Source organism: Furipterus horrens, unplaced genomic scaffold (genome assembly GCF_987537825.1).
Source record: "Furipterus horrens unplaced genomic scaffold, mFurHor1.1.pri manual_scaffold_6, whole genome shotgun sequence".
NCBI classification, from domain to species: domain Eukaryota; kingdom Metazoa; phylum Chordata; class Mammalia; order Chiroptera; family Furipteridae; genus Furipterus; species Furipterus horrens.
Window position 1 is genome coordinate 132,966,528 of NW_028327176.1, and position 12,556 is coordinate 132,979,083.

General features: G+C 37.7%; 1 protein-coding gene across 1 annotated transcript in view; it reads right to left on the reverse strand.

Annotated features, from left to right (window-relative positions):
- Window positions 1-7,374: 7,374 nt before the first annotated feature.
- RRAGD (Ras related GTP binding D) overlaps window positions 7,375-12,556 on the reverse strand; it is a 47,352-nt gene continuing 42,170 nt past the window's right edge. The window contains exon 7 of the mRNA XM_090279670.1: window positions 7,375-10,555. Within this exon, the coding sequence (XP_090135796.1) occupies window positions 10,404-10,555 (152 nt within the window). The 3' untranslated portion in view covers window positions 7,375-10,403. The remainder of the gene's footprint in view (window positions 10,556-12,556) is intronic.

A 12,556-nucleotide genomic window follows, 5' to 3' on the forward strand; every position in this document is an offset into this window, starting at 1 on the left:
AGAGGGGAAGGGAGGGAGAAAGAAGGGGAGAGAAGCATCAATGTGTGGTTACTCTCCCGTACCCCCACCTGGGGACCTGGCCCACAACCCAGACATGTGACCTGACTGGGAATCGAACCAGCAACCTTTTGGTTCACAGGCCGGCACTCAATCCAGAGCCACACCAGCCAGGGCTCCTGCTCAGTTTTGATGTTCAAGATATATCTTACCTGCTCATTCTATTTTAACACTTTTCTAAAACTGTATTCCAGAAGAAAGTACTATGGAGAGATATCAAGTGAGTGTATTTGAAACCGAGCAGTGCTTACAATATTGGTTTAGTAGATGTCTTCCACCAGGTGATTTGTGCCTCATTTAAAAAAGATTTTTCCATTAATAGCAGAGAAGCATTTTCTAAATACAGCTGTTAATAGTTGTTTGCAACATTATTAATATAGTTTTTACTATGGCTATCTTAAAAATTATGTCTTTTCTTGGAAGCTCGATTTGCTACCATAGCTTTGAATTATCTGACATCTCCCCCAAAATTACAGCTCTTGGTTTTAGGCATAGGAACAACAAACCTACTTTGTATTGTCCTTTTGCTCTATTTGTGTGGATTACATTTGTTTTTTTCATAATAAATGTGTTTTAAAATTAGCACCAAAATTTACAATACTTGTATTTCTTACTCCTTAGTTCTGATAAACTGATGAGTTTGACAAGAGGTATTTCATTTTCTAAATTTAACTCTAAAGGAAACACCTGCAACTAAGATGAAACTGGGTTGTTCATCGGTGAAAGAACAAGCCGTTTGTGAAGTGCCTGCAGATAGCTCTGGCACAGTTTTATCTTCTGCCTCTCTCCTTCTGAATCCTCTTCTAATAGCTCTCTGGGCACTGTCCTTCTCTACCAATCTGTTTAGGCCTTTTTGGTGTTTCCATATCCCATCATCCCAATTTGTCATTCTGGGACCCTTTTTGTCCACTTGCTGATTGGTAAAACTTGGTTGCCTACAAACTAGCACAAATAGCTTATAAATGTTCCCTGCCTTCAGAGTAGTTTCAATTTCTGTTCACCGAAAAGGGAAATGCAAAATGACAAAAAACTACTATGAGTTCAATACTTTGAAACAGATTTGTATTTTATTTACCACTATAGCACAAATGTCCCCCCAAGATAATAGCTCATAGATATGTGAAATATTCTTCAGTTATAGATTTCCCTACAGTTTATTCTTTTAGCACAAAATAACCAAAAGGTGAAGGTATGCCACGTACCACCTGCCTTCTAGCAACTTGTGAGAAAATAGTTGAGCCAATTTGACTTCCCCAGAAGTTGAAGTTCAGTCTAGGTGCAGATGTTCTTAAACTGAAATATATAATTTATGTGCCAGAATAGAGAGCAAACTCTTCTCAAATATATCAGAGTTGCCTTATATGGTTGTCTTTATTTTGTGCTGTTTGAACAAAATACTTCCTAGGAAGACACTGTCTTGAAAGGACCTGAAGCAATGTCAGTTTTCTGCCTCATAACAGTCACATAACAAACTGAGAGGGGAAAGTGAAGATATTTGTTAGTTATTCCTGAGGGTATGTATGACTTTGGAGAGCACTGGAGATTTTTATTAGTTGGCTTTTTAAAGTCACCGAAAAGAGGACTACAAGAAGTACTTACCTGTGGAGATTATGAATATCGGGGTGGGGGGGTGGAGCAGTGTATCTGTTCTAATGTTTAACAAATGGTTCTTGAGACTCAGTAGAATCTCCACAATTGTGTATCCTACACAATTTAAAAGATGTTCTCTCTCAAACAACTAGAAAGAAACAGTTAGATGATTAAAAATGTTGTTCCAATGATGATAAAGACCCTGCTGTAGATGTCTGTGAAGAATTTGAATGATTTGAGGAAAAAGCAATTTTTCTAAATAAATACTATTTTTTTGTAACTTGTGATATTAAATGAAGTGTTGTATCCAAATAAATGGTTTAAATACTTTTTAATTATTTAATTTATATCCATAAAATTGTAGATTAAATAATGTAGATTTTAAAAGCTTCATAATAAGTTGGAAAGCAGCACTAATACTTGAGGGTGAGAGAGAGAGAGAAAGTGTGTGCGTGTGCATGTGTGTGTGTGGGAGTGGAGGACTGCTGAAAGCTCCCCCAGGTGACACCAGTCCTAGTCCTCACTGTCCAGCCTTTGCCATCCCTTTTAACAACAGTCCACACAATGTCTCCCAAGTTATAAGAACTGCCTAAGGTGCTTATTTAAATACAGACTCTCCAAACCTCTGTCCAGATATTTTGATTCAAGAGTGGGGTAAAGGAATTTGTATTTTTAAGCACCTTAGATGATTTTTTAAAAATCCTCACCTGAGAATATTTTTTCCATTGCTTTTAGAGAGGAAGGTGGGCGGGGTGGGAGACGAAGACAAAGACAGAGAGAGAGACAAACACATTGTTGTGAAAGAGAAACATTGATTGCCTCTCAAGCATGCCCTGACTGGGGATCAAACCCACAACCTGGGCATGTGCCCTGACCAGGAATCAAACCTGTGACCTTTCAGTAGACTCTAGGGGACGACACTCCAACCAACTGAGCCACACTGGCCAGGGCATTAAATGAAACATTATGACATGAACTGGAGGTACCATTTTTTGCACATTATGAACCTGAATTCCTTCTTCTCCCACAGAGATAGACTGGCCTTTCCCAGTCAGCCCCTTTAATGGCTGCTTCACACGGAAGGGAAGTAAAAAGCCTGATTACCAAGACCACTTTATACAGGTCTGAGAGAGTCCAGGGACTGGTTATTGATTATCTAGTTGATGAAGGCAGAGCCTTACAGGGGTGAGCTCTCCCCAAGGCCAGAGGCAGACAGAATTAGGCAGCTGCTGAGGAACTTCGGCAATAATGAAAGCTGAAAGCAAACAGAAACAGCTTGTAGGAATGGAATTCTCCACAGTGAAGGTGAGGGTTACCATGGAAGAATCTCAGGTCTTAATTGCTCTGCTGTAGTTGGCCATTCAGGGAAGAGCCTTAGGTTTTTGACTTTCAATTTTGGGGGACTAGAAAGGTCCCCTTTGCCTCAGTAAGCTTATTAATACAGATTGAAGCAACAGAGTGGTCAAGGCCTGAGGCAGCTGGATGCTAGTTAATGCCCTCTGCACTTCACTCCTCCACCCTGAGTTTAGAGGTTAGATCAGCTCCGTTTCATGGGGATGGGGCTTGTCCAGCTGCTTCTTGGGGGGTCAGAATAGCACACAAGGGCAAACTTATATTCTTGATATTGATTCAGACCAATGTCATCTGAATTAACAAAGAACCCCATAGAAGTTAGATGTGGTCTCATGAGTGACTAAACTCAAATAAAGTTAATTATTTATTATAGTCAAGAATAGACTATAGTAATAGATGATCCTCTCAGGACTGCAGCCTCCTGGACCCACACGTCCCCTCCACTTTTAGTACAACCCAGCATACAAAAACATCCAAAGAATGGCAGTGAAAAGTAAAACTGCTCTGGTAAACGATAGAAAATCCTGACCCAATGAAAGAAAAATTCAAGAACTTGATCGGAATTTGCCCTAAGTTTCTTAAGATCTCAGAACTAACAGAAAGAGAAGGAAAATATTTTAGGCCAGAAAGAAAATGCTCAGGTATCTCTGATCTGGCCAATGGGTTCACTCTAGCAGTACTTTACAAATCACAGGTCATGACCCATTAGTGAATTGTGAGATCTTTTTAAAAAAAGAAATAAAAGAGATAAATATTAGAATACATTGTCTGTAGAAAGGACAGTACTTCAAGAGATTTTTAAAAAGTAGTATTTGCCATTACAAGGGTGTGACAGTTGGCAATGTGAATTATATTTATTATGGTTCACAACAAAAAGAGGTTAAAATGCGTTTCATAAAGAGTTAACTCCTACATTCTGTCCCAGGGCAGTTATAATCATACCATTCAAACATTGCTTTGAGTATAAATTCACATGGTCATTCTGTTTTTTAATATAAATTATTTTTCGTTTTGGCTGTTGTGGCTCAGTGGATTGAGCACCTGCCTGTGAACCAAAAGGCTGCCGATTTGATTCCCAGTCAGGGCACATGCCTTGGGTTGCAGGCCAGGTCCCATTAGGGGTGTGCAAGAGGCAACCGATTGATGGTTCTCTCCCTCTCTTGCTCCCTGCCTCCCCTTCTCTCTAAAAATAAATAAATAAAATTTTAAAAAAGAGATAATTTATTTTTCAAGTTTAAATACTGAGGACCAGACTCCATCTCAGCTTAATCGCTAAATAATTTACTAAAATTAAAAATGTAGTATTCTACAAAGAAAGACCACTGACCACTGATGGGTATTTACTGGACTAGTATTAAAGGTCTTATGTTGCATTTTGTATCTATTTATTTACTTATTTTAAATTATTTTATATGTAATTTACTTATTTGTTTTTATGGAATTGAATCATACCTTGGAATAATATGACACAATTTGAAGTATCTTTAAAATTATGATAGGAACCTTTAAACTTATATTTTCACTTTATCAGAACTATTAAAACAAAACAAAACAAAGCTACAGCCCTAGCTGGGTGGCTCAGTTGGCTGGAGCATTGTCCCATGAACCAAAAGGTTACGGGTTCAATTCCTGATCAGAGCACATACCTAGGCTGAGGATTTAACCCCTGGTCGGGGCAAATATGGGAAGCAACCGATTGGTGTCTTGCTCTCTCCAAAATCATTAAACACATTCTCAGGTGAGGATTAACAAACAAACAAACAAACAAACAAAAAAAACTCTGCAAAGATACTGGTGGTACAACTGAAATAAGATCACTGCCTAAACTTTACTTGCTTTTATGAGAAAAGTAGGTTTTCCTGAGTACCTGCTAGGCCAAGTTTGGCACATTTAAATTATCACCCAAACTTTCAAAATTCTAAATGACCTATAAAGAAGCTCTTCAGTAGAAAACCAAGTGGCTGTAAAAGGTAATTAAATTGGATTCTCCTCACATCTTCTGCAGCACCTCCTGTCAACATTCTAAGAAGATGTAAACATCTACCTTAAGCAGCACTCAGTTCCCTGGGAGAAACAGATTGAAAAGAGAAGTAACAGGAGAATAAACTTTTCATTAAATCTAATTCAGAAATATGTATTAAGAAAATATGAACATTAAAATAACTAATACTTAAAACTCACACTTCCTAGCCAAGGTTGTGGCTAAGGTATAACTTGCGAACTTGAGCTGGAGTCCTGTACTATCTGCAAATAAAATTGGCGCCATGTGCTATCTATATATATATTTTTAAAACTCACACTTTTTAAGATAATTTATCTTTTTTCTTAATTATAAGGGAAGGCACTACCATAAACATTTCCACTTTCTTAACCTACTTCTTAGAATATATTTAATCTTACCATAAATTAGTATTAAATATAGCTATTGATCTGCTACTGGTTGAACAACTCAACTTCTCAGATGCCAGTATGGCTATCCATGGTCTTTGCTGGAGGGTGGTCAAGTTCTACAGAACTGTTGGAAAAACTGACACCTATAAAGGCTCACCTAAAATTATTTTTATTTTTAGATATTAAAATCCTTCCATCTCCAGTATCCGTCTTTTAGCTATTTTACTAAGCCCAATGTCTGGCATATAATGGTGTCCTACCAATAACTGTTGAAAGAAAATTATAATTTCCCTCAGAAAATGACTGACAAAGGAACTAAATTTTATGGTTCCCCTTATTTACCACACGGTGTGGGTATGTTGGTCCAGCTCTGTTATGGGGAGGATGAACCAAGGCTGGAGAGGGAGGTAAGGACTGGCGAAGACAGGGTCTGGCAAAATCTATTAAGGAGTTTGACTGATATCTGTAATGGAGGAGCTAGGAAGGGTGTTGAGCAAATGATATGGTCAGAATTGTGGTGATTTTGAAAGGTCAGTCTGCATCTTGTATAGAGAATGGAATAGATGAATGCATGAGGCAGAGACACTGTTAAGAGGGTAGCAGATCCAAATAAGAGATAGGGGTCTAAACCAGGATAGTGGCAGAAGAGATGAAGAGAAAACAAATGGAGGTTTGTAAGGCTGAGCTGAAAGAAGTGGGTGATTGATTGGAGGAGGTGAGCAGGAGGGAAGTCAAGTGTGAGTACCAAGTTTCTAGCAGGAATGTAAGGGAGGTTAGTCACGCCATCACAGGATGAGGATTTAGCAAGAGAAGCCAGTTCAATTTGGGGACATGTTAGATTTGAGGCTCCTCTTAGAGAAGAGTCTCTCTGAAGTAGACTAGTGACAATTTTAAATATAGATCTGAAGGATTAGGATAGAATTGTATCTTTTTGAATTTTAATCCAGGTCAGCATTTAATTTTCTGTAAATTACTCTTATATATATTAAAAACTCAAAGTAAAAGGTTGAATACAGTTTAGATCAACAACTTATGCTCTCTTGTTTTCTCTTGTTTCTTAGAAAACCAAATGGCTGTAAAATGTATTTAAATTTTCTCCTGATATTTAAATATTCTCTTTATATTATTTTTGGCACTAGTCATTGACTGGATTAGGAAGAAAAAACATAATATTTGTTGATTTTGTCCTCTGAGTGAAGCACATTTAGAAGACTGTTCCTATTGATTCTAGTGTAAGGAAAGGTATTTTATATCGCTCAGCCTATCAGCCTTCATAAACGTATGAAACAGTAAAACCTAAACTTCAAGTCCCCTTTTTCATATTTGTGAGAGGAGGGCATTTAAGGCGACATTTGAGGAGGCTGCTTATAGTAGTAGTTGAGAGAGCAGACTTGAGTCAGACTCCAGACCTTGTGTCTTACTTGTAATATGATCTTGATCAAATTATTTAATCTCTTTGGACTCAGTTGCCTTCTCTGTAAAACAGGAGTGATAATAGTGCCTCCCTCCTGGGTTTATGAGAATCAGTTATGTAAACGTACATATGAGCAGCGGTGGCATACTGTGTATGCTCAATATCTATTATTACTAAACAATTATTAAAGACAATGCTTTCTCCTAAATCAAACATCACCACTAATAAAAAATCTTGGAAATAATTGTTTCGGATCAGGTTTTCCATCAGAAACAGGATTTCCTCCCTCTCTCAGAACTCTTAGGGGATCTGTAAGTCATTAGAGTGGAATCTTACTAAGGAAGGAAGGAACGATAAGGTGCACTGTTAGGAAGGGAATTTCCACATGGCTAGGGATTAGGACCAGAACAGCAGAATATCTGAAGTTTACTGAAATAACAGCTCTATAAGTCCAAACAGGCATGTCGCCATCAAAAATATGGAGAGAGAAGAGGGTTTAAAAAAATAAAAATAAAAGTGCAAATCCAATTTAGAGTGATTAATCCTCATTTCCACAAAATGAAAGCTGGTTAATCAGGATAAACATATTTTACTAAAGGGAGCAAACAGGGCCAATAAAGCAGTAATATGCGTGTATGGTAAACAAACTCACAAATACAGAAGACCATACTTCCTTTTCACCAGAGACCATTCTGCTCCCTGAAAGATTAGTTAGGAATATGCTTAAAATAAAAGCGAGGGTTTATCAAACCATGACCATATGGAACAAGCTTTTAAATTGGCAGACAACATTCATGAAAGCAATGGTTTTAACACTGGTTATAAATGATGTACTGTTTAAAGTAAAACTTAATACTACACCTGATTACAAATCATACCCAGTCCATATAAGTTGAATATATACCGAACCTTAATAATCAAGACAGCTGGCTGTTTTTCTGGAGTATGCTCCAAAGAGAGTTAGCATATAACCCGTATATAACAACATTGCTGTGTTTTAGTCATTTTATATTTAAGGGTCCAAAATATATTATGTTCACAAAATAACACTGATCTTGAATGTCAACAGTTTTTGATTTATAGTCCTTCAAAAACATGCTATTCTGGTAATACACATTAATCTACATAACTGAAAATAACCAAAAATGATAACTCACAGAGTCTCATCTCCACATAGAAGTTCTAATTGCCCGAGAAACCTGTAGGTCATGTTCTCAACCTTTGAAAATGAGTGAAAATGTGCTAGAGTAGTCACTGTAGCCATGTATTTGGGTTCTGTGTTTATAGCATTGGATTTAAGACCTAAGTGTGGCCATATATATCACAATAAGATAAATCCCTTATCAAAAATAAAATGCAGATAGATTCTGTAATTTCAACAGCAGACTTCAAAAACTGAACGCTGAGACATAACTCCTACATCTCTCTTTAAGTAAGAGGTCGTTGCCATGCATACAGTTTTGAGGCAGTAATCTATATATCAATGTGTGATTAATCAAGGAGTGCACTTAGTACCATGAATTTGGGTCCTTATGCCATAGCATTAACTTTGCCTTTCCCCCCAAAGAATCATTTGCTCTTGAAGTAATAGGCTCTTAAGGCACATTTTAACAAAAACCCATCATATACTCAACTCAAAAATGGAAGCTCCAACTGGTTACAATAATATAAGTGCTTACCTAAATAATGTGTGATTTTTCAGATAGGCAAATGTCTCTATTTTGAGGATAAAGTCACATTAGAAAAGCAATTCCTTATTTTGCTCAAAAAGAAACATTGTGTAAAAAATATCAGAGAATTAGATTTAAAATAACCCCCCTGTACTAGGCCTGTTGGCAATTTAGGGAAAAGATTTCCCTGGAACCTTGGGTTCCTACTCACCCAGGTTTCTGAGCAGAAATCATGAGGAAGCTACTCAGGACTCCTTCATGATTTTTAGAAATTTTCTTCCAAAATGCACAGCTGTTTGGGAGGCCTCAAACCTTAAACCCCAATCCACTACCATTTTAACTGCAGTTACCAGCCTCAAAGGAATACGACTTGAGAGGAGAGGGGATAGAAAGAAGTCACAGATAGAAGTGGGATAATTTCAAGGACAAGTTGCTTTAGGAACTGGACACATTCTGCTAGGAGCAGCTTTGATATCCCTATGAGGCTCTGCTAAAAAAAAAAAAAAAAAATTTTTTTTCTAACACCCACAAGCATGCCTTAGGCATTGACCCTTAGGGAAGGACCTAGAATGATCTACTTGAAATGGTTTGGGATGGTGCGAGATTTAGGAGTCACTTAACTTGCTATTAGTCTAAAGTAAACAACTGACAGATTTTATAGAAACAAATACATAGCTACCTGCAATACCTCCTCCGGCTATCCCCCTCCCACTGATCATTAGGGCTTTTCAGGATGGCTTTTCAGCTGTGCAGAGCAGGCTGCTGGCAAGCTGAGCTCTAGTTGGATCACATGGTGAGAACAGGCAGAGTCTACAAGGCACACTGTCGCAGATGAGATGGACACGCAGAGGTGACAAATGTGCCCTACAGGATTCAGCTCTGTTGTGGAGATCTGAGACAGTCTCTGTGATCATGGAGCAATAAAAATAGCTGGTCCAAAATACACATTTCAAATGTTGCACAATAACAGGCCCACTTCACAGAGGCCAAATGTACAGAATTATATATATGTTTTTATATCTGCAGTTGCCAATTACCCACATTTGGGAAACCATGTGGCCTCTGATGTTACTTTAGCCTGAGTGGCAGGCACAAAAAAGCCTCCAGAAACCCTGCACTTCAATGACATTCTTATTTGTCTCAAGTGATTGGCACCATTTTGGAAATCTGGTCCCAAAGGTCCTAACAAATAGTAATACAGCAAAAAGAAACAACCTCTCTGTATAAAACAGTTAGAGATATGTGTTGAGGTAAAGAACTTTGTAAAAACTGTTGAGTAGGGAAGCACTGCTACAGCTATAGAAATGTTTAGATAAGTTTGGTGCTAATCTTATTCAACAAAACTCCCATTTATACTATTTATAAACAAGGGACAGTTCTTATTGCTCCCAGAGCTTGCTGCCCCAATCTGTTCCCTCCACTGAAAAATTATTTTTCTCAACAATTGGTAGCAAAGATTCCCAAATTTATAAAAAGTCATTGCTAATGCATCACTCTTTTAATTTCTGATTGCCATATAGCTAGAAACTACAGTATGCATGTCCTTGACACCAAGTACAGAAAAAAATCTTAGAAAAGTCGTTTTATCAAAGTTTAGTTCAATGAGAAAAAAACATGAAAAAGTGCAAAAAATATATACAGTTTCTGGCAGTTCTCACACAGGATTTTTCTGACTACAGACCACAAAAGTTTACATTTGTGTAATGAAATTACAGTGGATTTTACTTCATTGTTAATATACAAGGTTTTGCTTCAAAGTGCTTGCTTTATTTATAAAAGGAAAGATCCAAGAGGGTTGCAGGAATTTTTCTTTTTACAACAAATTTGTGTTATTTGTCCCAATCTCCTTCTTCCTCTTCCTTTAGTGCAACACAGCGCAGCAGCCTCATCAAAAGGTCTGACTTCACACGATGTTCCTGAAGCCTCACCTACAGCAGCACCCTAGGCGTCCCATTGGGTGTGGCTCCTTTTTTCTTCTGCAGCCGATTCTGAACCTTTCGTGATTTCACCATTTTCATTCTCACCTCAAAAACTTCATGAATGGCCTTCCGGAAGCAATGAAAATTATAGTCAATAAGCCCTGGAGAAGAAAAAATATTTAGAAGGTCACATAGAAATAATCTTTTCAAGTCGGTGATGGCAAGGATAAGCCAGTAGGGGGCAGTAGAGGAGCGGCCTTAACATAAGGTCCACAGACTACCCAAGGTCTGCCTTCAGGAATTACAGGCAAAGTCTTGTGAATGTATATTTTCTCCTAAGGAAAGTTTCCAGGGTACATGCCACATTTTCAAGGGTGTCTATAACCCAAAATATTTGAAGAACCAAGTGAACTGTACATTTTTTGAACTTTTAGAATTAATTTTTTTTTTTACAATAAAGATGTATCTTCAATGAAATATGTATTATTACCTTTCTCCAAAAGGCATTATTAAATTAACTCTAAGTGAGGTAGACCCTGACTTGGAGTGTGGCTGATATATCAAAGCCACAGTAGTAATTAAGTAATCTGTCAATATTTACTGGATGTATATTATACTTAAACCATTGTCATAAGCCCTGGGAAAAGCAAAGTCTCTGATTTTAGTGTTAATAGTCATTCAGGTCAACTCAAGGTCAGGAATTTAACAACCAATGATCCTCTCAGTTCTTCAAACTCATGTAAATTTTAAATGGAGAAACAGTAGGGGAGAATCTTGCGTTTTCAGAAATTAATTAGTAGTACAAAAATAGAATAACAGGTAATGAAAGTCTTGAGTGTATGTTTTCATCATCACCACTCATTTGTTATTGTTGAGACCAACCTTATGTTTATACCAATTAGGATAAGGCAGTTGGTTTTATTTACTGTCTTTAAACTTATTAAAACAACTAGCTCGACCATTATTTCCATCCACTCAGGTGATAGTTCCAGAGACCCAAAGAAAGAATTGAGAGTCCAGCCAAGGAGTGAAACTCTTCAAACTAGTCTTAAACTAACTACAAGTGAAGTGGAGGAAACCAGCTCAGCTTCCAGGAGTAGGAAAGTCTGAGTAGCGCCCTCTGCTGCTTCTGCAATGATAGTGACCACAAGTTTAAAAAAAAAAAAAAAGGCCAACGAGGAAATTAAGGCAGAAAGTGATAAACAAGGAGCAAAGAAGTGATCTTATTTTGTGGGAATTTGGAAATGAGATATGAGAACCTAACAATTCTCTGTCTATCACACCTGTCACACATGCAGCCAACTGTCTTAGCTTGACTGGCTTAATGGGAAGGGTGCAATCCAATATGCAACCTGGGAAATTTCAGAGTCATTCTATAGACAGTTAAAAAACAAAATAAAACATTTTATTTATTTATTTTTAGAGAGGGGAAGAGAGGGAGAAAGAGGGAAACATCAGTCAGAAGTTGGGGAGAAAGAGGGAGAGAAATATCGGTTGCCTCTCGCATACCCCCAACCAGGGACGACCTGGCCCACAATCCATGTAGGTGCCCTGACCAGAAATTGAACCAGTGACCTTTTGGTTTTCAGGACGACACTTAATCTACTGAGCCACACCAGCCGGGGCTAGTAATAGTTTTTGGCAAATCTTTAACTGATTCACTTTTGCACATTGTTAAATGGGAAAATTTAAAAGAAAAAGAAATCTTGCTCATATTTGAAGTTTTAAAAATAAAAAGGTAAAAATTCACAACTGAGGTTTTTAAAGAAAGTAAGCATTCATGAAAAGAGTTTGTTATTTATTTTAACACTTTCATTAAGGCAGTTGAAAATACAAGAAAAGAGACATGAACAGAATAAGGACTGTCTTCACCACCAGAGTTATATGATGGTCCAACATCCTCTGGTTCAGTGGTTCTCAACCCTAGTTGCACATTAAAAACATCCAAGAAGCCCTGGCTGGTATGGCTCAGTGGATTGAGCACCAGCCCGAGAACCAAAGGGTCGCAGGTTTCATTCCCAATCAGGGCACATGCCTCGGTTGCAGGCCAGGTGCTCAGTTGGGGATGTAAGAGAGGCAACCACACAATGATATTTCTCTCCCTCTTTTTCTTCCTTCCTTCCTCTGTCTAAAAGTAAATAAAATCTTAAAAAACAAAAAAA